The sequence below is a fragment of the Coturnix japonica genome, chromosome 2, assembly GCF_054131305.1.
Source record: "Coturnix japonica strain WE chromosome 2, WE-NBRP24, whole genome shotgun sequence".
Taxonomy (NCBI): domain Eukaryota; kingdom Metazoa; phylum Chordata; class Aves; order Galliformes; family Phasianidae; genus Coturnix; species Coturnix japonica.
In genome coordinates, this window is record NC_140664.1 from 35,403,398 (window position 1) to 35,428,539 (window position 25,142).

General features: G+C 41.0%; 2 protein-coding genes across 3 annotated transcripts; one reads left to right on the top strand and one right to left on the bottom strand.

Annotated features, from left to right (window-relative positions):
* Nucleotides 1–3,556: 3,556 nt before the first annotated feature.
* On the bottom strand, nt 3,557–11,366 carry MRPL15 (mitochondrial ribosomal protein L15). Its single transcript, XM_015855644.3, has 5 exons — nt 11,211–11,366; nt 8,645–8,802; nt 6,391–6,556; nt 5,779–5,902; nt 3,557–4,129 (listed from the first exon to the last, which is right to left on the bottom strand). The coding sequence occupies exons 1-5, from the start codon at nt 11,307–11,309 to the stop codon at nt 3,792–3,794; spliced, it is 885 nt and encodes a 294-aa protein (XP_015711130.1). The 5' UTR covers nt 11,310–11,366; the 3' UTR covers nt 3,557–3,791.
* A 1,364-nt stretch (nt 11,367–12,730) lies between these two features.
* Nucleotides 12,731–23,795, top strand: LYPLA1 (lysophospholipase 1). Of its 2 annotated transcripts, XM_015855643.3 has the most exons (9): nt 12,731–12,841; nt 13,515–13,546; nt 15,507–15,572; nt 17,038–17,085; nt 17,891–17,961; nt 18,549–18,622; nt 19,393–19,494; nt 19,732–19,905; nt 21,585–23,795. In XM_015855643.3, the coding sequence occupies exons 1-9, from the start codon at nt 12,773–12,775 to the stop codon at nt 21,636–21,638; spliced, it is 690 nt and encodes a 229-aa protein (XP_015711129.1). In that variant the 5' UTR covers nt 12,731–12,772; the 3' UTR covers nt 21,639–23,795. The 2 variants fall into 2 exon arrangements, with proteins under 2 accessions (XP_015711129.1, XP_085395689.1); XM_085539563.1 differs by lacking the exon at nt 19,732–19,905.
* Nucleotides 23,796–25,142: the final 1,347 nt, after the last annotated feature.

Below are 25,142 nucleotides of genomic sequence, written 5' to 3' on the forward strand. Positions count from 1 at the left end.
GCTAAGATGAAGGAGCTCAACATTCACGGTTTCCCTCTGACAGATAAGGATTCTGCCACACCAAGACTTCCAAGTTTAATACTTTAAACAACAAATCGTGCAACTATTTCAGATTAATGTTCGGCAAATCTTACAGAATATCTGAGCGCTCAGCAGCACAAAACTAGCTCTGAAGCATCCTTTTAATTAAGTAGAGAAATAGAGCCCAATAAAACAGCAGTGGGAAGCTATCTTCATAATTGATCGGTATTATATGACTTCCTGGAACACTGACATCAATTATGCCCATATGTCAAAACAATGTTGGCACTCTGCCAGTGAAGATTCAGGCCAGGGCCTATAATTAATAACGTCTTTGTGTCTTTGGAAATCACTGAATGGTTTGGTCAACTTTTGACTGTTAAAACACTAATAATTTAGTAGGTTGTGTAATTAATGAATCAGAATGAGTCAGAAGAAAAGACATTCATTTTAACTAGCTTCACTTCAAGCCTGCAGCCACTTGCAGGTACAATAGGCACAGACCTAATAGTTATGGAGCTAGATAGTTGTTCAGAGCCCTTTTCCATTCCAATCTCACATACGCAATCCATGTTATCAAGGAACCATTCAAGCCTGAAGTTGATAAGAAATGAACACCACTTTTGGTATTATATATGGCACTAACATTCTTCTTCTCAACTAACTGGTAATACATTTCAGTTACAGCAGATTCGGTGCTTCTTGCAGTGCAATTAATTGTTGCATATGAAAAACAAAACCCTATCCAAACAGGATATCAAAACCAACAGTTTATCTTATGAACATGAAAACACGGCACAGATTCCTAGGCAGAGGTTGCCCTTAGATGCCAGGGCTAGTTTGTAGTCCTGCATCGAAGGGGCCAACCATTGAAGAAATGACAGCCCACTGGGAGGCTGTTTATTACAGATTCATTGGAAACCTTGTCAATAACATACATGTGCTTTTGATAATTCTGCATTCAGTTGCCAGGAGACTTGTGTTCCTGATGAGATAAAATGAACAGGAAATCCTCTATAGCTTTGTCACTTTTTTTTTTTCACTAGTAAATAAAATCAGAACAAGTGTTATAAAATGCCAGCTACTATAAACAGAAAAGAAAAAAAAAGATGAGCATTGCATATTTTAAATAAAGCAGCATGCAGCCCCCTTTGCCCTCTCCAATTATATGATGATAAAAGATCACCTTTATAAAGTAGAATGACCGGATTTTGTGGAACGTGGCTGTTTTGGCTCCAAGGTATTTGTAGCATTATAGTATCAGAGCCAGGATACAGCTGCCTTGTGACTAAGATGTCGTTCACTTGAATAAGTGCTATCCAATCACCCGACGTCACCAGACATCTGTTTCCTGTTTTCATTCTTTCTTTCACTGTTATCATTTTATCCAAGCTACCCTTTCACCTGAAAACCACTTAGAAACCTATAGCAAGCAGCGCGTACACACAAGTGTAGGTATCAAAGAAACTGACTGAGGAAAAAAATCACTGAAAGCAATTTGTTCATTTTAATACAAAGAGCAGGAGTAGAAACAAAGTTGCCTTCCCCTTCTCCTCCTCCCAGAAATACACAATGATACATAAACACTTTTGTCTTCTGGTCTTCACTAACATGACTAACTTCCTTCTTTGCTTCCAGTTAAGTAGCTTTCCTGTTGAGTACCACCACCTCCACATAACACAATTGTGAATTGATTCATAAAAACAGAAACATTATGGCACAAATAAGGGAAGGCAATAAATACTCTTCCCCCTCCAACTCCTTCCCAAATGGAGGTGGCAGCATTGTAACAACAGCAAGGAAAAAAAAATAAAAAAGTAAAAATAAGTATTGCTTGTCATTTAAGTTTCCAAACCTACAATCATCAGGATGCAGAACAGGATACATCTAAAGCGAGAAAGTTATTTACTTCACATTCAAGTTAACACTCACTATACTTTTTTTTTTTTGGCACCTGCCATGCACCAGAAATGCGTTGTGCACCTTATAAAATACTGATGTTAACACCAGCGAGAGCAAATTCCTGCTATTCACAATCCAGTTTCATATAGGTGTTGTTTTGCTATGCTTCACCTATACTTAAGCTATAAATCAGGAGAACGCCCATTATTAATAGCTTCTCACACACATTAACAGACAATAGAAACCAAAGTGTAAATTGACACACAAAAAAAATCAGTTACTTTCCATTGCTAATGTCTGCATTCTGTGCTATAGTTATTCAGCATGAGAACATTTCACTTTGTCTTGCAATTACAGATGTTCATACAGATTGCCAACACCACTTGCTGAGTGAAGCAGAAATCGGAGTGGTTGACAAACAGCAGCCAAAAGAAAAAGCAAATGCTTTTCTTATTGAAGCACAAAAGTGAACTGCAGGTGTTACAAATGAGAAGCAGATTCTGGCACTTAGAAGGCTTTCCCTGGGTGATGGGGTGGTTTGTCTGTTACAGGAAACTATAAGCAGTATTTCCAAAGGCACATAAAAAAATTGGAAAGCAAGTGTTATTCTTATGTTCTGGTCTTCCGGACTGCTTCCTGCATCTTGATATCCAAATTATCCCTATCTTAATGCCAAACTCAGCTTCCATTAAAAGTCCAAGTTGTTATGAAACATCTCATTAACTTGTGAAGAGTCAGATCAGTTACTCACAGATTAACTTGAGATTTACCTTTCAATTTACTGCATGGTTTGTCATCCCCAAATGCCCAGTCCTAAGCATCCAGATGAAACTTAGGCTAGTAATACTTTAATGTTATTGATGAAATAAGCAGTTGTTGGAAAATATTTACCCACTTTGTTACAAGTTGTTCTTGTTATATACTGTGTTCCATAAAAATAATTGGCAATTTTTTTACAACACCTACATTAATCTCCTACCACACAGAGACTGTGACCAAGTTGAGAACTGAATCCTTACTGTATGTTTTGTCCATCACATACTTCCCTCATACATTCTTCATAATCTGACATCGCTGGATGCACTACTAATATCCTGCATCACTGAATTCTATGCATGTTCAGCAACGACATTATATCTGCATCAGGGCAAGTTTTAAGTTCCATTTGAAGAAAAACAGTTGTTACAACAGTTATCTTTTGTTTCTGAGATTCAGATGAAATTCTTCCAAACTACACACTATGGCTTCCTCAGTTCCATCTGAAGCAATGACTACAAGACCAAAAAAAGAAAGAAAGTTGAGATTTTTTTGGCAGTGGCAAAACCAAAAACATTGCTAGAAACTCCAAGAGGTTAATTCATTCTTCTGTACTTCGATAGTTTCCACTGTTATTTTATTTTCCCCATCCAAGAAAAACTGATGGTTTATGTTTTGGAAGTGTTCAAGGTAACATTCTCTACATCAACTGGAATGCTGTATAACAAGTTTAAAACTAGTACTTGTTTTTGAATTGAAGGGAAAGATTATAAACTAATTATTAAGTCAAGCTACTCTTTGGAAACATCCACTGAAACATACAACACCAAACTATGTCTTCTGAATAAAATAACAGGCAAATAATAGCAAGAGAAAGTGCCCAAATACATGCTTTATTTCAGACTCCACACTGCTTCCAAATGTTAAGCTTTTTCATCTGCAGTATTATGACAATCAAAAACAGCAAAAGCTACCAGCAGATTACATAAACAAAAACTTCTGTTTTGTTGCTGTAACAGGAGTCTTACAGAAAAAAAACAAACACCACTTTGTATCCATTATTTCATATCCAGATGTTTCCTGTGCACCTGCAGTCGTCTCCAGTCCTGAATTCATGAGCTGTAGTATTTTAACAGCCTCTCATCGGTTGGCTTCAGAATTTTCTTATCTGCCAGGCTTACGATCCATCCTGGAGCAAGACCAAAAAATATCTGCCTAGGGTCTTTGCGTGTACTTAACATTTTGAAGAGCTCATCCTTAGTTATGTCTGGTAGGGTATAACCGTACTTCTTGGCAAGTTCAAGTCTGGCTTCTGCAACCTTCGATGGATCGGCCAGGTACCCACGATTACTTGCATTGGTGTAGTAACGCACAAGGTCTTCAGGGGGAAGCATTCGCTTTGGAATAGGTTGGCCGCGCAGAAAAAACGGGACTGGCTTAATTAAAATATCTGCATGCAAAGAAAAGGGATTAGGTATGATCCTTTGTAATCAATACTTAGAGGCAATAAATTACCCGCACTTAGTATTTTGTGCTAACTAACTTATTAAGCTAACTTAAGCTAAACATACCAAGCAAAAAACAAATCAAGTTTCTCCTACCCAAAGAAAGAACTGTGTCACTATAAATATCAGTTAAAACAGTCTAGATGAATTATATCTAATACATTTAGAATGCCTTCATTGGAAAGACAGCACTGAAGAAGATGGCATCTTCTGGCTTAAAGTACTGGCTGAGATGTTAAAAATCCCTATTTACACAGTCAACAAGTGATAACTTCAGTGTTTCCTTAAGTATTTTAAACAAAGAATCAATAGGAAGTTTATTTAAATTGGACACAAGGAAGAAATTCTTTACTCAAAGTCACTGTAACAGGTTGCCCAGAGAAGCTGTGCATGTACCATTCACTGGCCCCATTCAAGGCAATGCTGAATGAGGCCCTGGGCAGCCTGATTGAGTGGGGGGCAACTCTGTCCACAGTGGAGCAAGATTGAAGGGAAGATTGAACTAGACAATCTTCAAGACCCCTTCCCAAGCCATTCTATGAGTCTATTTGGACATCTGAACATTTGGGCCCTTGCCTCATTTTTTGCTAGTTGACAAATTACATTTCAGATGTTTTTAAACTAAATACTTGATCATTTCCTGGATTAGGAAAAAAAAGTGCTTATATCAGTCCCAAACAACATGTTTTGGACAAAAGAAGCCTATTCCTCTTGTCCTCAGCCTCATTCACACAAGAAATCTCCATTATTGTCAATACTAATGACATGAATGAGTATCAGGCAGGATGCAGCCTCGAGCAAAGCAAAGTCACATTCTTCAGTGAAAGTGTTCTCAAAACAATAGCCATTTTTATTGGAATGATTCTGACCTTCTCTAACTTAGTTATTTCCTCATTTTAACTGGAAAGCAATTTTAAATTAAAAACATCATCAACTGAGTGTCATTTAAATCAACCTTCCCCTGCATTTCCCAAGGGTTATTAAATGTGTGGAAAAGTTAAGACAAAAATTCAAAGAATCAGTCCTTTATTAGTTCCTCTGCTTACACAGCAACTGACATTTCTTAAATTGGCTGATAGTTAAATAACCATTAACCACAGAATCATAGAATTACTCAGGGTGGAAAAGACCTCAAAGATCATCAAGTCCAACCTCAACCTAACCATAGTACCCTAACTCTAACAACCCTCTGCTAAATCATATCCCTGAGCACCACATCCAAACAGCTCTTAAACACATCCAGGGATGGTGACTCAACCAGCTCCCTGGGGAGCCTATTCCAGAGTTTAACTACCCTCTCTGTAAAAAAGTGTTTCCTAAAGTCCAACCTAAACTTACCGTGGTGCAACCTGAGGTCATTTCTCCTCATCCTGTCAACTACCACCTGTACATACCACCAGTAGGGCTAAATAAATGAACATCTTAAGAATAAAGAAAAGAGAAGAGACAGACCAGCTCAACATTTTTTATAACGTATCTTTGCTTAAGCTTTTAGAATGGATGAATTGGATGACTTTCCAATAAAAACTACCTTTGAAATTTGGACCCTTAATCTTCGTATTTTAAGAAGTCAGAAATGAAGAGATATTCTTACCCAAACTCCTTGGATCGTAGAACGATGTTGTAACGACACCTCCATTTTTTTCTATAGCTGCAATTGCTAATTCAGATGCCCTTTGCACTTCAATGTTTATTTTTGCTGCAAAGATATCAGCACCCTGTAAGTTTCAACACACATTAGAGTAACGTTAACAGGAGTATTTTAAGGCATACACATATTCATCTCTTTAAAGTTATAAGAAATATTTTATCCTGAAAAATACTACAATTTGTCTGTTTACCATCCCAAGAAGGGTAACCAAACTGCTCTCCTTTAGTCGTCTGGGTTCAATTAAAAATGTTAGCCTGTCCAAAATTCTCATACATTTATTTTAGCATGTTCTAATTTTCTGTCCCAAAATAATTTTTGATCTATTGTTATGTTTTCTCAACTATTATTTTTGTATAGTCTCTCTGGTCTTAAAACATCTCCCTAATGTTTTGCTTGTCCATACTGCCCTCTAGTGGGTTAGATATCATCAATTCTACAGAAAACTAATTTAGAAAAGCAAGGATGCTTCCAAAGCAGTCAACAGCCTAGTGAGAAAAAAACTGAAAACCCAAGGCATTCTGCTGCCTGAAATCATATGTTTTATTGTATGCCTACCTCTTCCACCAGCTGGACACCATAATCCCGTTTGTAAGGTTGTATTGTTACACCTCTAGCATTAGTAAGCTGCGTTAAGTCAATTGGTTGCGTAGGGTCAACTCTACCCAAATCAATCAGGTACTGCAGCCTCTGAAGACTGAGGGGATGATACTGACGTCGGCAGCTGGAGAGGAATGAGGGGGGGAAAAAAGGAACAAAAAGAAATGTACAAAATACAAACTTTAATAGAGCTGAACAATGATATACAGCACACATTCAGTTTTCTACCTAGTCTTAAAACAACCAAATAAATGCTTAAAATAGCCTCATCCATAAGCCAAACTGGCATTAAATTAAACTTACAAGTCCCAGTTACAGACCAAGACTGCACTATGCGTTCAATTCCCACCCTCCAATATGACATTGATCCTTTTCCTGTTGACAAGCTGGTTGGTTAAAGGAAGCAGCAAAACATCATGAGTTAAGTATAAGCATATCTTTGTAATTCAATAAGATTCTAAATAACCAACACACTGAAGTGAATCCAGCTTGGTAACATCACTAATGCCTTTTGAAAATCTGACAAAAAAAATAAATCAAGACAAACTACCACCAAAGAAAATTGAGTGTTCTGTCCATAGCTATCACCTTCAGCAGAATTTTCTGTTGCCTTTTATTAAGTTCTAACTTACTTAACTACATAATCTGATCCTCAGAGTAGTTTCCCCTATTCCAGTATCTCTGCCTACTGCATAGGATTCCTGCTCATGCTCAAAACTATCCTCATACAGTTTAATTACTGCTACTGCAAGTCCGTGAATGCTTGTAGAAAAGCCAAGACATTTATGTAAACTAAGCCAGGAAAAATAAAAATGACAAGCAACAGAATTAGCCCAGTCATATAGATTTGCTCCTAACAGAGCAAAAGTTGAAAAAGTAAAGGATGAGCACTGCAGGCAGGAAAAAATAAATAAAAATGAGGTAAGGATAAACTCTAGAGACATTGTTCACTATGCTCTTATTCTACCACAGTAGCCTCTGGAGTGCACTTCAGTTGAAAAAGTACCTTTTGTTATTGTTTCCATGTTCACCCAATGCGATTAAAAAGCAGTAGGATCCTTTTATTTTTGCCATTGCAGAATCTTGGATTACTGATGTTGTTTATTAATAAAACTATGACCACTGCTAATGTGAGAAGCTCAATGTTTGCATTCTGCAACATGTCCTTTATGGATGAAAAGTGCTCTACCCTTATTGTAAATTAATCAAAACATAAATTGAAAATATGAAACAGTAAATCAAACTGCAAGTTTAACAGCTAACAAAAAAAGACATCAGTCTTTTCATTCTTCAACTGCATCTGTGGCATGTTTCTGTTACTAGTACCCATAACAGCACCGTATGCATATAGAAGTTCTTGTGACCACGTATAAAAGGAACAAGAACAGACAACAAAAACCTAACAGTTTTCCATCTGTCAATATAGTTAAGAAAATTAATATATAGAGACCAGCACACAGATCCACTGCTAAGAAAGGAGACAGAAGAAAAAAACAAGTCGGGCAAATAATGTTAAAAAGCTGAAAGAGGGACAATGGCACAAATGAGCACAATGAGAAAAGGGGACAGAAGCATTAGGCAAGGCAGAGCACCTGATGAAAACAGGAGCAAAGGATGATTTAATGTCTGACAGATTTGTTATTAATGAGCTTTTTAAGATACTGAGCAGAACAGATGGAGCACGGATAGACATAAATGCCAGTACTGCAGAGCTTAGTGAGTAGAGCAATGAAGAAAAGTGGAATTGCTTGGCTAGCAGACATCAGAGCTCCAGGTGAATTAAGCAAACTGAAAGGAAAGCTACACTTATGAAGCCTAACATCTTCACAGGAGTTCATTAAAGGCAATGTGCCCACTTCCAGCCAGTACAATCAGCTATCTGCTGTGAAGACAGGCATGGAATAAAAGAAGCATGTTTGGAAGAGGGTTCTCAGAAGAGAAATAGGACTAATTGTAGGGGATACACTGCTACAAATGAGGGATTGTGCAAAGAGAAAAGGGCAAACAAGAAGAGTTGCAAAGCAAAATAAAATAATTTATTAAAAGAAGTACATAATGAGAATCAAGACATTCTGCTTGTAGGCAAGGTAACTATCAGATATATCTAGTCTATAACAAGGCTTGTTTTGTCATACTAGACGGACTCTGGCTTGACAAGAAAGATTAAGAAAAGCAGACTGATGAATTTGCGTGCTACTACGAAAGAACTTACCTATGTCCCTCATTAAACCCATATTTTGGTATTGACAAATAAAATGGAGTTTGGCCACCCTCAAAGCCTAATCGGGGGCGATTTCCTCTTTGTCTTTCCCCTTTGTGACCTCGACCACACTTTCTACCTCTGTATCGTCCACGGCCACGTCTTCTCTCCTTGAAAATAATAAACAATACATTTAGTTAACTACTTTCTAGAGAAGAATCTATAAAACACAAGATTTCTGAGACATAACCAACACAACGAAATGCCAATTTTTGACAAAAGCTACAGAGCTCCAAGAGGCACAACCATATCTGCACACCACTTTGATGAATGCATTTAATTCTACATAGTTTTTATCCATTTAAGCTAGGATTCACTGGAGTGCAAACATACAGAAGGAGCAATGCCATATTGCTTACACTATTGTGTCCCCACAAGTATTTGCTGTGTTCCACTGTGTTCTTCAGTTTGAATCAGGCATACTGGGAAATATGTAAGGCAGCACATGTTAAACATGATTTGATGTTCACAAGTAACCTTTGATAAGTCACTCCATAATCACTCTTGATTCAAAAATAAATAAGTCATTAGCAAAAAGATTTCATTAAGTCTCTTCACATTCTAATGTTTCGCATCTATCTCAGACAAACTGTGGACACTCCTAATACTGTAAAACATGTTTTGCAGCTATCCTGCAGCAGGGAATATTTAGTAAAACTAAGGTTTGAGAACTGCCACAAATACACAAAATTTGTTGTTTTATGCTTTGTATTAAATTATAGAACACATAATGTGCACTGGCATATTAATATAAAAGCCAATATTGCTATAAATAATTAAAAATTATAATTCTTTTCAATCCACTTGAAATAAGGCAAGGCTTACCTGTATTAATATTAAACAGAACAGAGTTCAAGTGCAAGTTCATGCTAGACTACACTACTGGCACTAATGGAAGCTGTTTCATCCCAAACCCACACACTGTGCTTACTTTATTTACAGAATCTTTTGTGCTGTAGAGCTCTGCATTAGATAAATCAGGAAACTAAGCTGGATGCAAAATATTTTTTGTCTAATTGGTTTTCAGCAGTTTCATTCCTCGATCTGGCTCAACACACAACCTTAACACCAGCATAAATACACAGAAGGAATAGAAGTACTTGGAGGCAAAGGGATGGGCACTCCTGGCCCATCTTTACCAAGGGCTGCCTGCACATACGACAATCTGTGGTCAAACATAGAAAGCAATTGGTATATTGACTAGATTTTAGATCGTCGGTGGAGCTAATGAAAACACTGGTTCTGTTCAAAACATGTTTGTGAAATAACAGGTTCTTAAATACACTTATTTGAACTGATTAACCACAGAATAAAACCATCACACACCAAAACAAAAAAAACAGGGAAAGCCAGCTGAGATCACCCCTACAAACAAACTCTAACAGACAGCTGACAGGTAGCAGGAACGTGTAGAAAACAAAGTTATCAACCCACACCTCATTTCCTATCTGAAGTTGCAAGTTACTTGCTAAAAACCCAACGAGTACATAAAAATTTAGAGAAGAACCCCTGATAAACGCAGTGGCGAAGAGTATCTGTTCTCCTGCCTGTGGGATTACAAATATGCAGAACTCACTAGGTCTGGTGTTCTGTCTGTTCTTTATTCTTATGACTCTTCTTGCCCCTATATCAGTTGGGCTCCTTTTCCTTACTTCTCTATTGTTTTATAAGTAAGGAGTGGAAGAGAGAATCAAAGAATCACAGAATTATCAAGGTTGGAAAAGACCTAGAAGATCATCTAGTCCAACCATTACCAATACTTCCCGGCTAAATCATATTCCTCAACACAACATCCAGATGTTTCTTGAACACTGCCATGGTCGGTGACTCCACCACCTCCCTGGGCAGTGCATTCCAATGCCTGACTACTCTTCCCAAAAACTAATACTTCCTAATGTCCAGCCTGAATCTCCCCTGGCGCAGCTTAAAACCATTCCCTCTAGTTCTATCACTGATTACACGAGAGAAGAGGCCAACCCCCAGCTCACTACAACCTCCCTTCAGGAAGTTACAGAGAGCTATAAGGTCTCCCCTGAGCCTCCACTTCTCCAGGCTGAACAATCCCAGCTCCCTCAGCCTCTCCTCATACAGCCTGTGCTCCAGACCCCTCACCAGCTTTGTAGCCCTCCTCTGAACACGTTCCAGGGCTGAGAATTCAGTTTTGCTTTGGAACTATCACTACTAATAAGAAATGCTGGCTGGAACGACTTTCCCTTTTTGTCCAGCCTCTCCTTTTCCACGCATACTATTACTCCCAATCATAAATGTTTGCTATTACATATAATTTTTTTAATGCCTCTTAACCACTACAGCGGCACTGTAGTGCTGCCCATCATCCAGCTGTCCGTGTAGATGGCCATGAGCACACAGCTTTAAGGTACACAGGGCCAACACACGTCACCACCCCACCTCGTTCCTGCTGGGCAGCTCTCCCAGGCCCGCCGCAATCAAGACCTTGCAACGACCCTTAAGAGCAACAGGGAACCGGAGACCCACCCGACCAGCCACAAGCACTCACCGTCTTTTTTGAACCCGGGTTGGGCCTCAGGTTGGCCAGGGTGACCTTAGGCAGCGTCCGCAGCAGCTGCAGGGCGCCCTGCACACCATTCACGTTCATCGCCACTGCCCTCACAAGGACGGCGGCGGAGATCCGCGGGCAGAGCTGCTTTACGGCAAGAGCCGTAAACCGCGCCTCCAGCACTGTCGCGCGGTGCCACAGCCTGGGAGGGGGGGAGCGGGGAAGATGGCGGCGGTGTGGGGTGTGTGTTAAGTTGTGCACTAGGAGAGTGGTGAGGCCCTGGAACAGGCTGCCCAGGGAGGTTGCGGATGCCCCGTCCTTGGAGGTGTTCAAGACCAGGTTGGACGGGGCCCTGGGCAACCTGATCTAGTAAATGTGTATGTTGGCTGTATTGCTTCTCCTGGCGTTCAGAAACACCAACTACGTAGTTCCCTTAGGAAGCAAGGCCCTGTGCTTTTTGCCTGCAGGCAGCGGGCTGCCCTGTGCCCCACTGCCCTTCTGTTGTGCAACTATGCCCTATGCACACAGCGCCGCGCTGCTCCAGCAGCACTGATTTATATCACAGAATTATCAAGGTTGGAAAAGACCTAGAAGATCATCTAGTTCAACCATTACCAATACTTCCCAGCTAAATCATATCCCTCAGCACCACATCCAAGTGTTTCTTGAACACTCCCATGGTCGGTGACTCCACCACCTCCCTGGGCAGTGCATTCCAGTGCCTCACTACCCTTTCCGAGAAGTAATACTTCCTAATGTCCAGTCTGAATCTCCCCTGACACAGCTTAAAACCATTCCCTCTAGTTCTATCACTGATTACACGAGAGAAGAGGCCAACCCCCAGCTCACTACAACCTCCCTTCAGGAAGTTATAGAGAGCAATAAGGTCTCCCCTGAGCCTCCTCTTCTCCAGGCTGAACAATCCCAGCTCCCTCAGCCGCTCCTCATAAGGCCTGTGCTCCACACTGCTCACCAGCTTCGTAGCCCTCCTGTGGATGCGTTCCAGTGCCTCAATGTCTTTCTTGCAGTGAGGGGCCCAAAACTGAACACAGTACTCAAGGTGCAGCCTCACCAGCATCGAGTACAGGGGGACAATGACCTCCCTGTTCCTGCTAGTAACACTGTTTTTGATGCAAGCCAGGATGCCGTTGGCCTTCTTGGCCACCCGGGCACACTGTCGGCTCATGTTCAGCCGAGCATCAATCAGTACCCCCAAATCCGTTTCCTCCACACAATCCTCCAGACACTCCACCCCAAAACCTATAGCACCGCCTGGGGTTGTTGTGGCCAAAGTGCAGAACCCGGCATTTGGTCTTGTTGAACTTCATCCCACTGGCTTCGGCCCAGCTCTCAAACCTATCCAAGATATAAGAAACACTGAGATGGCAGCCCCCCCTACAATCACAACCTCCACCTCACAGCAGCTCCCCCTACTCCGCCCCGCTCTCCCGCCAACCCCGCCGCATCCAATGGTGCCGGTGACGGCAGGCTCATCCCCGCCCCCTGCCGCCCCACCTCCCACTCTCTGGCCGTCGTCCCGCGGCCGCCCGGCAGTCCGGTGTATGTGCGGCAACAACATGTCGGCGCCGCTCCCCGCCATCGTCCCGGCCGCCAGGAAGGCGACGGCCGCCGTGAGTTCGGGAGGGAAGGGGAAGAGACAGCGCAGGATTCGGGAACCCTAGCGAGAGGCGGCCCCCGCCCCGCTTTGTTCTTCGCCGGGCCGGGGCTAGGAGCGGCGGCGGCGGCCTGGGGTGACACCGCAGCGTGGCCGGGCCGGGCTGAGGGTGGGCAGTGAGAGGCCGGCTCAGTGCCACAGGTTCCTGGGGCGATGGGCTCGGAGCGGAGCTCGGTGCTGGAAAGGTCGCGGTGTCAGCGGGCGGGGCGGAGCTTCGGGTGCCTCCTACGGGCGGCCGGGGGCTGCAGTCCGGTTACATCGCCCTGGGGCCCCTGAGGGTATTGGAGCTATGCGAGCGGGGTTCTCGCTTTCACAGAATCACAGAATGACCCGGGTTGGAAAGGACCTCAAGGATCATGTAGTTCCAACCCCCCTGCCTGGCAGGGCCACCAAACATACACCTTTACTAGATCAGGTTGCCCAGGGCCCCGTCCAACCTGGTCTTGAACACCTCCAAGGACGGGGCATCCACAACCTCCCTGGGCAGCCTGTTCCAGGACCTAACCACTCTCCTAGTGAAGAACTTCCCCCTAACATCCAACCTAAATCTTCCCTCTTTTAACTTAAATCCATTTCCCCTAGTCCTGCTTTCCTTAAGTCGTCTCATAGCGCTGTGTTATTTTTCTTAGGTGATTTTTCTTCATGGACTGGGAGACACCGGGTGAGTATGTCGATGTGTTAGTGCCTGCATGTAGCTGTGAAGAGTGCCGGGTGTAAGATTGCATGCTTTAGAGATGCGAGCCGCTGGAAGTTGTTTGAACTTCTTACTTTGCTGCATCCCCTTGGTTGACTTGTCAAAGTGTGAAGAAAGCGTGCAACACAGCTGACTGTTCTATACAGTCAGCATATACGTTTATGCAATGCAGATTTTATGATTGTGCAATACTGACTGAGTTAGGGATGCTGAATAATGAGAGAAGTCAGGAAATCCAGGAACTGTTGAATGTTTGCTAAAGTCAAGTGCAGGCGCAGCCAGCAGCTCTGCACAGGTTTGGCTTTGGGTCTAGTTGTGTACAAGTTTAGCTCAGCCCTGGTGTGAATCTCGCCGAGCTTTTAATTTAAATGATGTATTCCAGTTACTTGGTTTGCAGGAAGCTTGATGGCTCGTGCCCTGAGCAAATCTCAGGCTCTGTGCATTCACAGAATCACAGAATCACAGAATTACCCGGGTTGGAAGGGACCTCAAGGATCATGCAGTTCCAACCCCCCTGCCTAGCAGGGCCACCAAACATACACCTTTACTAGATCAGGTTGCCCAGGGCCCCGTCCAACCTGGCCTTGAACACCTCCAAGGACGGGGCATCCACAACCTCACTGGGCAGCCTGTTCCAGGACCTAACCACTCTTCTAGTAAAGAACTTTCCCCTAACATCCAACCTAAATCTTCCCTCCTTCAACTTAAAACCATTTCCCCTAGTCCTGCTATTATCAGCCCTTTCGAAGAGTTTACTCCCTTCCTGGGAGTAAGTTCCCTTCAGGTATTGAAAGGCTGCAATGAGGTCACCCCGCAACCTTCTCTTCTCCAGGCTGAACAAGCCCAACTCCCTCAGCCTGTCCTCATAGGGGAGGTGCTCCAGCCCCCTGATCATCTTTGTGGCCCTCCTCTGGACCCTTTCCAAAATCTCCATGTCTTTTTTGTACTGAGGGCTCCACACCTGGACACAGTACTCCAGATGGGGCCTCACAAGAGCAGAGTAGAGAGGGACGATCACCTCCCTATCCCTGCTGACCACCCCTCTCCTGATGGAGCCCAGGATCCCATTTGCTTTCCGGGCTGCCAGAGCGCACTGCTGGCTCATGTTAAGTTTCTCATCTATCAGGACCCCTAGGTCTTTTTCTGCCGAGCTGTTCTCAAGGACAACTCCTCCCAGCCTGTACAGGTGCCTGGGGTTCTTCCGGCCCAAGTGCAAAACCTTGCACTTTGCCGTGTTGAACCTCATTAGGTTCACCCGAGCCCAGCTTTCCAGCCTGTCAAGGTCCCTCTGAATGGCATCCCTTCCCTCCACCGTATCAACTGCACCACTCAGCTTGGTGTCATCAGCAAACTTGCTGAGGGTGCACTCCATTCCCTCATCGATGTCATTAATAAAGATGTTAAAGAGCACCGGTCCCAAGACAGACCCTTGAGGGACACCGCTCGTTACCGGCCTCCTCCTGGACATAGAGCCATTGACCACCACCCTCTGTCTGCGGCCTTTCAGCCAATTGCTTATCCATCTAGTTGTCCACCCATCAAATCCACCTCCCTCCAATTTGGAGATGAGGATGTGATGGGGGACCATGTCAAAGGCCTTGCTCAGGTCCAGGTAAATGACATCGGTCGCCTTCCCTTCATCCACCAACGCCGTCACTCCATCATAGAAGGCCACAAGATTAGTTAAGCATAACCATTCATTCAGCGTATATCTGAGATCTGAAAAACTGCTTGATTCTGAGAGCATGCAAGCTAAGCTGATGTCAATATATCAGGTTTGATTGGGTTGGTTCTACATAGTCCGTGCTTAGGTATTGGCTTGCTCTTCTATTCAGTATTTTTTATGTGCGCTGTGTAGTTGGAGCATCATAAACGTAGAAGCTAAGCTGGTACATAAATGACATACAAGGTGTTTTTTTGTTAACAGGCATGGATGGTCAGAAGCACTTGCTGGTATCAAAAGCCCCCATGTGAAATACATTTGCCCGCACGCGTAAGTTTGGAACTTTTCCTGTTTCATCTTTTCTATAGTTAGATACTAAGGTACTTGTGTGGGTGATGAAGTCACATGGAATTTGGGATGGCTATACTTCTTTACTAAGACATTGAAAACAATTCTGATTCTATTAAATATTTTGTTGCTTTTTAGGAACCTTTGGACAATTGCATTCATGTTTTGCTTTTGTTACTCACTCAGACTGAAAACAAATTGAAAACCTTTACATGTAGTGTTAGACTGTCTTTATGCTCTCACTTGATTGAGGTCTCTCCTCACTCCCAGTTACCTGTTCAAAGCCATTCTTAACAAGGACTAATTTTTTGTTTCATTGACCATTAAATATACTGTATATACTGTATATTATGTACGTGAACATCTTAAACTTGTGTGTCTAGTAGTTGCAATTTACATGTTACATGCGCATTTCAGGAGTTCACAGGGTGTTCTTATATCTTCTGCAAATAATGCATTAGGAACTCTCTGTGCAGTCTGAGAACTAAAGTACTTCTGAGTGTGGTGAGGGGTCAGTAAATAATCCTAGATGTATCATAATGCTTTTAGTTTATTTTAACCCAAAATTCAGATTTTCTTCTGCTCTAACAGCAATAAGTAAGCAAGCTGTTCTCTTTCATTGCTCTTTGTCTCCTTTCAGTCTGCCCTGCAGACTTTATGTTCCTCTGTTGATAAAACAGTAGCCACATTTGATTCCTCACGCAGTCACAGAATCACAGAATTATCAAGGTTGGAAAAGACCTAGAAGATCAGCTAGTCCAACCATTACCAGCTAAATCATATTCATCAACACAACATCCAGATGTTTCTTGAACACTCCCATGGTCGGTGACTCCACCACCTCCCTGGGCAGTGCATTCCAATGCCTGACTACCCTTTCCGAGAAGTAAAACTTCCTAATGTCCAGCCTGAATCTCCCCTGGCGCAGCTTGAAACCATTCCCTCTAGTTCTATCACCGATTACACGAGAGAAGAGGCCAACCCCCAGCTTAGTATAGCCTCCCTTCAGGAAGTTATAGAGAGCAATAAGGTCTCCCCTGAGCCTCCTCTTCTCCAGGCTGAACAATCCTAGCTACCTCAGCTGCTCCTTGTAAGGCCTGTGTAAGGTACCTTCATCCACTGAGCTTGTCTGTGGAACTGTGGTATACAAGTCTATATAAGAAATAGCTATATGGAGCATTATATATATGCTTGTATTTTACATGTGTTTGTATATATAAAACAGCCTGTTAATGTTTTGCTTGCTCTCCAAGCAAAGGTCAACCCTAAATGACAAATGTGTTCTGAGACACTGATTTTGGGGGAGATTTCTTGATGAGACACTACAGGGTAGTAGTGTTAATTATGGTTTGGAAGAAAGAGTGTTGTAATTCAATGCCATAACTGCGTCTGCATAATTAAATGTCAGTATGTACCTTACATCTATGTTGTTAATTCCCATTCTTAGGCCATTTATGCCAGTTACTTTGAACATGAACATGAGTATGCCATCGTGGTGAGTATAAAGCTGCAAACAATGTGATTCAAAATATATCCAAAGGTCTGAGCTCATTGTTCTTAATTAAAAATCCTGAACAACCTGAATGGCTTCTTTTAATTGGATGGAATTATCAAAAGCTTTTTGCTTTAGTTTTGTTTTATAGAAGGGCTCTCAGAGTGTACAGCAATTTTCTGTGTGTCTGTGGTAATGGCTGTTCTTCAGTACTAATCTGCATGTGTTAAACTACATGAAAAAATAATCTTACATCTATAATCTCTGGTCTATATTGTGTATGAATTTGTAGTCAGTAATAGCAGAGGTTTGAATATAAATACCATTGCTACCAAGTAAGCAATATTAAGTGCATCAGTAGAATTGGGATGTCTAGCAACTGTTCTTTAGAACATCCATTCTGAATAGAAAGCAGGAAAAATATGAGAATTTCAGTGTTCTTAAAGCAGCCCTCATGATTTTTTTTTTCTCAAGTAACTTTAGTTTGTTTCTTCAAACAGCATTTTAATGTTATACTCGTAGCTGTTAAATTTAAGTCCCTGCTGCTGTTTTTGGAGCAAGTATCAAAACTGCTGTTTAATGTGCAATAAATGACAGAAGAAAGCAAAGCTCTCAAAAACTTCATTGACTGGGTCGAGCATTTTATCCATGTTTACAGATTGTTGATGATTTCTTGGAAACTGTGGATAATTGATATGAAGTATGTCAGCTAACAAGCATTCAAGTTTGGAAAGCATCTCAATTTTGTGCTTTAAAGTAGTGGAATGGTTGCTCTAATGAGTAATACTCTTGTTGATGTTTTTGTAAGGTTTGATATCATTGGACTTTCTCCAGATTCGCAGGAAGATGAAGTTGGGATCAAACAGGCAGCAGAGAATGGTATGTTTAGTAATACTTTCTAGGTCTTGAAAGTGCTTCTATGTATTGTTAAGAGCTAATGATGAGTCTGAAAGAGCCTATTAGATTAAAGAAGTCAAAATGATTAGAGAAGGTAATGTGTATGCACTATTATTGCTGAGCTAAATTTAGCTTTTTATTTAGATTTTTTATTTATTTTATTTTATTTTATTTAGATTTCATGACTAAGTAGGCAGTTCATCAGTAAAAACACTTTATATACTTCAAACCTTCAAGGATGAAATGGGCAGGGGAGCCTGCATGCTAAGAGCCTCTGGATAACATAGCAAGTTAGAGCTATATGGGCATTCATTTGTCATAGTGGATAGTTAGAATGTGATACCATTTTCCAGGCAGTGGAAGACTTCCTTGCACATGATATAGGGGTATAGTGATATAGGGGCACTGGAATTCTTGATTGCATCCTAGATTTTTCTGTTACTTTTTTATTGTAGAGCTAACAAGTTTTTTCTCTCATGAACTTTATGTTGACATCAGGGAGGTGGTCTCTCTCTTCTAGATTTTCTACAGAATAGAGTGCATTTTAATTCCTGTTCTTTGTGTTGCAGTTAAAGCACTAATAGATCAAGAAGTAAAAAATGGAATTCCTTCTAATCGAATTATTCTGGGAGGCTTTTCTCAGGTAAGGTGTGCTTTAAAAGGACCATCTTTTTCCAGGGGGATAGCTTAGCTGTCCCATTGTGGGAAATCCAAACTTGAATGGGTGTTTGTTGCGTCTGACATTTTGAGGTGTCTGTTTCTCTTCACCTGAACAACCAAAGTCTGTTAGTTTATGTAAATAATTAATTTTCACTGACAAATGAACTTGTGGGAAAAAAAAGTTACCGACATTATTAACCTATTTAAAGTTATTAGTCGTTATATATATAGCTTCTGTAGTGTTGCCTGAAAATCTTTTTTTTCTTTAACATCTTACATCTACCTTTAATGTGTTAGTTATTTCGTGGTCTGGATTTGTTTGGGAAATACGGTTCCATCATTTGTACTTCTACAATATCCAGTTGACCAGTATCCTACGGACCTTTTAGATCTATTCGTCAACTCTGTGGTTGTTGTTTCAGTGAATTAGAATATTAAAGTTGATAATAAAATAATAAAACTTAAAGTTAAGTTGAGGTGATACAATCTTTATTGATACATGAATAATACTCCTCTATTTCTTGCCTGCGTTTCAGCTGTCAGTTGTGGTACATTTTACTTGTGAATCTATCACATGGGCTTGGAGGGGAAAAAAATGCACAATAAGTACATATAATACTGCTTTTAGTATTGATTCTAAGGAAGAATGAATTGGAATATAAGAAGTTCTTTAAAAGAGAAACCAAAGATCCTGAAACAAATGTTAGAAGTGACATTACCTTCACTATTCTAATACTGATCTGTTTATTTTAGGGTGGTGCTTTATCATTGTATACAGCCCTTACAACACATCAGAAGTTAGCAGGTGTTGTAGCCCTCAGCTGTTGGCTTCCTCTACGGACTTCTTTTGTTCAGGTATTTATTTATTCTTTCTGAAGCAGTTTTGCTGAGGCAAAATGAGTGTATCTGAATGCTGTATCTTCAGACTGCAGCTGGATAACTCAGTCATTCTCAGAGTAGGGCACTGGGGGTTTAAATTCTGGCAAGAAGGGGAATTGAAGAAGTACTCAGTGGTTACATCTGCTTAACATGGTATTCATATGATATCTCACCCCACTTATTTCCTCCTTCTTCTCTTCCCACCCTGGACAGGGTGCTGTTGGTGTCAACAAGGAGATTCCTGTACTTCAGTGCCATGGGGACTGTGACCCACTTGTTCCTTTAATGTTTGGTTCTCTTACTGTTGAGAAGCTAAAGACTATGATAAATCCAGCCAATATAACCTTCAAAACTTACTCTGGCATGATGCATAGTTCATGTATTGAGGTAATTTTCTTAATATAAATGTTTTAGCTAAGTATGATTTTACTTTTTCCTAACAATTACAGGGCATTTTAATTTAATTGTATTTTTTTCTATTAAAAGTTTGTGATGCCACTGACTTATTTTACTGTTTAACTCAATGCCTGTCTGAAAAAACATCCAAGGGAAAAGTTCATATGACCAGTGGGAAATTCCTCAGAGGAATGTATTTTTGGGGCTGGGATGGCTGAGCTATAAAACAATCTTATTTCTAATTTGTTTTCCTAACCTGTGTTAATCACATTAATAATTATTGAATTAGAAGGCAGATAGAATTCTCGCAGTGCCAATGCAACTTGGTATTTCAAGGAGAATTTTGCATGGTTTTGAATGGAGACATCAGAAAAATGTGGAAGGAGGGCTGATATTAGGGAAGTGGCAGCCTCAAAACATGCTTTTATGGCTCTGGATCAGCAAACAGTTGAGTTGATTTAATAATTCAAATGTGTAAATATGTGCTCCTTCTTATAACACTTAGTACTATGTGAGTAAAGAGTGAAATCTTTATCAGTGACATCAATGATGTAATCGATTGCACCCTCAGCAAGTTTGCTGATGACACCAAGCTGAGTGGTGCGGTTGATACGGAGGGAGGAAGGGATGCCATTCAGAGGGACCTTGACAGACTTGTAAGGTGGGCCTGGGTGAACCTAATGAGGTTCAACACGGCAAAGTGCAAAGTTTTGCACTTGGGCCGGAAGAACCCCAGGCACCTGTACAGACTGTGAGGAGTGGTTCTTGAGAGCAGCTCGGCAGAGAAGGGCCTGGGGGTCCTGGTGGACAAGAAACTTAACATGAGCCAGCAGTGCACTCCTGCAGCATGGAAGGCAAATGTTATCCTGAGCAGCATCAGGAGAGGGGTGGCCAGCAGGGACAGGGAAGTGATTGTCCCTTTTTACTCTGCTCTTGTGAGGCCCCATCTGGAGTACTGTGTCCAGGTATGGAACCCTCAGTACAAGAAAGACATGGAGCTGTTGGGAAGGGTCCAGAGGAGGGCCACAAAGATGATCAGGGGGCTGGAGCACCTCTCCTATGAAGACAGGCTGAGGGAGCTGGGCTTGTTCAGCATGAAGAAGGCTGCGGGGTGACCTCATTGCAGCCTTTCAGTACCTTAAGGGAACCTACACCCAGGACGGGAGTCAACTCTTCGAAAGGGCTGATAATAGCAGGGCAAGGGGACATGGATTTAAGTTGAAAGAGGATAGATTTAGGTTGGATGTTAGGGGGAAGTTCTTTACTAGGAGAGTGGTTAGGCCCTGGAACAGGCTGCCCAGGGAGGTTGTGGATGCCCCGTCCTTGGAGGTGTTCAAGGCCAGGTTGGACGGGGCCCTGGGCAACCTGATCTAGTAAAGGTGTATGTTTGGTGGCCCTGCCAGGCAGGGGGGTTGGAACTACATGATCCTTGAGGTCCCTTCCAACCCGGGTCATTCTGTGATTCTGTAAAGATACATTTAGTGCCTTGAAGAGTTAGCAGTGTTGACTTGCTGTGATTAAAACATGCAAATGTGATTAAAACATGTCAAATAACTAATTAAACATTCAACAGCCCAGCTGCTCACAATAATTGAAATTTTGAAACATTATGTGTAGTAAATGTGTATTAACAAAGAACTTGACTCATACGTACCTTTATCTTTGAACAGGAAATGATGGATATAAAGCAGTTCATAGACAAACATCTACCCCCTGTGGACTGAAATGATATGTGAGAAGCCTTCTACGTAAACACCAGCATCAACTGTGGTAGAGTTAGTCTTTTCACATGCCTGATAAGAAAGCATTACTTCTGTACCTGCAGTGTTACTACTGTGTTGCAAATCAATACTTAAGGAGTAAATTTTACACGTATGCAAGAAATGATAATCTTTCTAGTGTTGATCACCCACTGATGGAATTGAAAAATGATGCAGCTAGGTAACAGTGATGGAATGTAACCTGAATGTAACTATTTTAAGACTTCTGAATGCAGAATTTTGAACTATTTGTACAATCAAAGACTAAACTTACGTGAGCAACATAAATGTGACCAGTTTAGTATACTTGAGACATGATTTGTTCTTAGTACTCGTTGGAAATAAATTAAAACATTTCGTGTATGTAATGGATGTATGAAGTACACAACATGTAACAAAGTGAGCATATGATTGTAGAATAAATGTTACTGAGGACAAAGCTTTAAATGTTAAGCATTAATTGTTGCTCCAAATAGGAAGGGCTTTTCTTCTAGGACGACTATTACAGTCAATAGAAAGATTTCCTGTATTTAAAACGCCTCAGTTTTAAATGTTTTCATACAGGTAGATACCGTAGAAATTATAAAGGTACTCATTCCTCGTTAGACCATCGTTTGTTGCTGTGCTGCTGCCATTTGTTTTAGATCACTATAAATTGATGCCAAATGAAATGCTGACTCGAACAGAATTCTGAAGAAGCGCGTAGGAATAATTTGAATTTTGTTTAAAATTTCTATTTTCATATTGAATATTCACTCTATACTTTAAAGATGTAGCTTTCATTCATGTAGAAATGTCGATGATGTATTTTACATGAGCTATTCCACTCCTGCTGTGGAGTAACTAAATGAAAGCGGTGCAGCTGTGTAGTTTGTAGTTTTGTGTATTGCTGAAGTCTCATCTGTAACACATTCTTACCACCCACTACTTTCTTTACTTTATACTGACACTTGAGATTTGTCTGGGAAAGAACACAATGTTATTTTCAATTGTATGATTTTACATTTCTCTGGATTCTTGTAGCTTAAAAATATGGTCACCTACTATTGGGAAAAGGTCAAGATACACAATGTTACTTCTTTAAGAAGATCACAATTCTAGAGTGCACTGGATTACAGAATAATTGCAACAGCTTTCTTTTTTTTTCTTTTGTAATTTACTTTCAGAAACGTGAGGAGTGTTTAAAAAATACACTTTGCTTTTTACTATATAATATGCTGCTTAACAATGTCCCATACTAAAATATGTATGCAAGCAAAGAATGTTCCTGTCTTGAATGCATCTGTGATGATCTGTTTTGTCAGCATTGTGATTCATACCAGCATAAAAGGTACTTATTCCTCATCCAGATTAATCAGTGGTCCTCTTACAGTACATTTGGATTTATATCAGGGCCATCTGCCAGTACAAATATATATATTGGGAACTGCGGTCTTTAACATAGCTGCTACCAGAAATCTGACACGTTCACCTTGTCAGAGTTCTCAGATTTTAGTGCATTTCTTCATATGTATTACACTTCATTTTTAGAAAGCCAGTTTTTTAATCCAGTTTCTCTAGATTACTACATATCTCTTAATATATAAAACTTAAGAAATGATTTATTTTCATGGTATTGAAACAATTCTAGAAATTCTGTCTATGGCTGAGGAGAATATCAGGTTTGAAGTTTAATTAGTTTTTTCAGTTGGTCACCATCGTCTATATATTTGCCAATTTGTCTTACAGCTGATTTCTTTCACGGAAGGAACCGTAATGTTATTGCAGTTGTGCCAATGTTCTGTTGAGAAAATATTATTTTCTAGCTTGGAGTCATTCCCAAATTGTATTAACTAATTTTGCAGTCCTGCCGAATTGCAAACTTGGAAGCAAAGTTATGTATTCCCCTATTTTTTAGGTGGCTGCTCATTCCTTTATGTCTAAATTATGCCCTGAATATCAGTGTGTTTCAAAAGTTCTACACGAGCCTCTTATTTTTTTCCTGTACCGTTTCTTCGTCCTGTTTGTAAGTTGTCCTGTAACACCATTCTCGTGCTCTTGTTCATCTTCTAATTGACTGTCTACTTGTTTGATGTTTTTTCCTTCTATTGAGATAATTAAAAATACTTTTAAGATGCTAAAGTGAGATCACTCCTCGCTTTATTCTGTCTTCGGGTTTTTCTGAGGCACTGTGTTCATAGTTTGCAGTCAGTTTTTAGTACTTCTGCATTTTCAGCTGTTAGCTTCAACTGTTTTCTCCATGATGCTTTTGGATGTTCTCCTATAAATGCTTTATATGGTAATTGCCTTCAAATACCCTGCTTTCATAACAAGATTGTTTGTTATACTGTTGTTTTGCTGCTTGCTTAAACCACAGAGAGCTGTGTTAACCAAAGTGAATGTAAGTAAATGTCGTGACTTATTTGAGTTTCTGCCTTTGAAGAAGGGTCCTTCCTCATGTTTGTGTTGCAGGGGAAGATGCGTATGTTGTAGTTAGAAGTTCGGAAATAATTCAGAAATTAGAGAAAACTTCATGGGTGTATTTGAAACCTGTCCTGTCTCTTCCCATAGTACAGAGTCCTGAGTTCCTGACTTGACTTCTTTAACTTCCCAGCTACTTGGAAATCTGTGTGTGATCTGGTAGCTGAACTTACTGCCTGGTGATGCTCGGATTGTTGTCGTAACTGGTGTGTATAATGGTAGCTTGACCCAGTGCGTTTATTTCTATGATTTCTTATTAAAATGGGGATGTCGGGCTGTCAGTGCTTCAAATATGAAGATCTCATTCTCAGAAGCTTCGATTTAAAACTGGCCAAGAATTAGTTATATTTTGCAGTATTAAACTTCCCCCAAATGGGATGATGTCTTCAAATCTGTTATAGCATTTGATATCAAAGTATGAAGTTTTTTTTTCAGGGGGTTTCTAACTCCCTACCACATTTTGGTTTCAGCTGGTACTTACATTCAGCTGCAGTTTTGTGCAGTCAGAAGTCTGACTAGCCTTGAGATTAGCCTTGAGAAAAGAAGGCTGAGAGGGGACTTGATCCAGGTTTATAAATACCTGAGGTTTGGGAGCCATAGTGGTGAGGCTGGTCTCTTTTCAGTAGTGCATGGGGACAGGACTAGGGGTAATGGGATGAAAGTACAGCATAGGAAGTTCGGCATGAATGTGCACAAGAACTTCTTTACAGTGAGGGTGACAGAGCACTGGAACAGGCTGCCCAGGGAGGTAGGTGGTGGAGTCTCCTTCTCTGGAGATATTCAAGACCCGCCTGGACGCCTACCTGTGTGACGTGGTGTAGGGAGCCTGCTTTGGCAGGGGGTTGGACTCTGATCTCTAGAGGTCCCCTCCAACCCCTACAATTCTGTGATTCTGTGACTTCTTGTTAGAATGTGCTGCTCATTTTCTAAGTAAGTGCACCAAGTTAGGTATTATAAGCCAAGTCTTTCAGCCAGTCTTGAAGTAAAACTGGGGTGAGGGCTGTATGC

Bases quoted from the DNA above. Each gene is read 5' to 3' on its own strand.
- MRPL15 (XM_015855644.3), bottom strand. From the start codon at position 11,309: ATGAACGTGAATGGTGTGCAGGGCGCCCTGCAGCTGCTGCGGACGCTG. The intron at 6,557-8,644 runs GTAAGTTCTTTC...ATTCCTCTCCAG, and splicing joins GGGTTTAATGAGGGACATAG to CTGCCGACGTCAGTATCATC. The intron at 4,130-5,778 runs GTAAGAATATCT...CTTTGCATGCAG, and splicing joins CTACGATCCAAGGAGTTTGG to ATATTTTAATTAAGCCAGTC.
- LYPLA1 (XM_015855643.3), top strand. From the start codon at position 12,773: ATGTGCGGCAACAACATGTCGGCGCCGCTCCCCGCCATCGTCCCGGCC. The intron at 19,495-19,731 runs GTATTTATTTAT...CACCCTGGACAG, and splicing joins TACGGACTTCTTTTGTTCAG to GGTGCTGTTGGTGTCAACAA. The intron at 19,906-21,584 runs GTAATTTTCTTA...ATCTTTGAACAG, and splicing joins TGCATAGTTCATGTATTGAG to GAAATGATGGATATAAAGCA.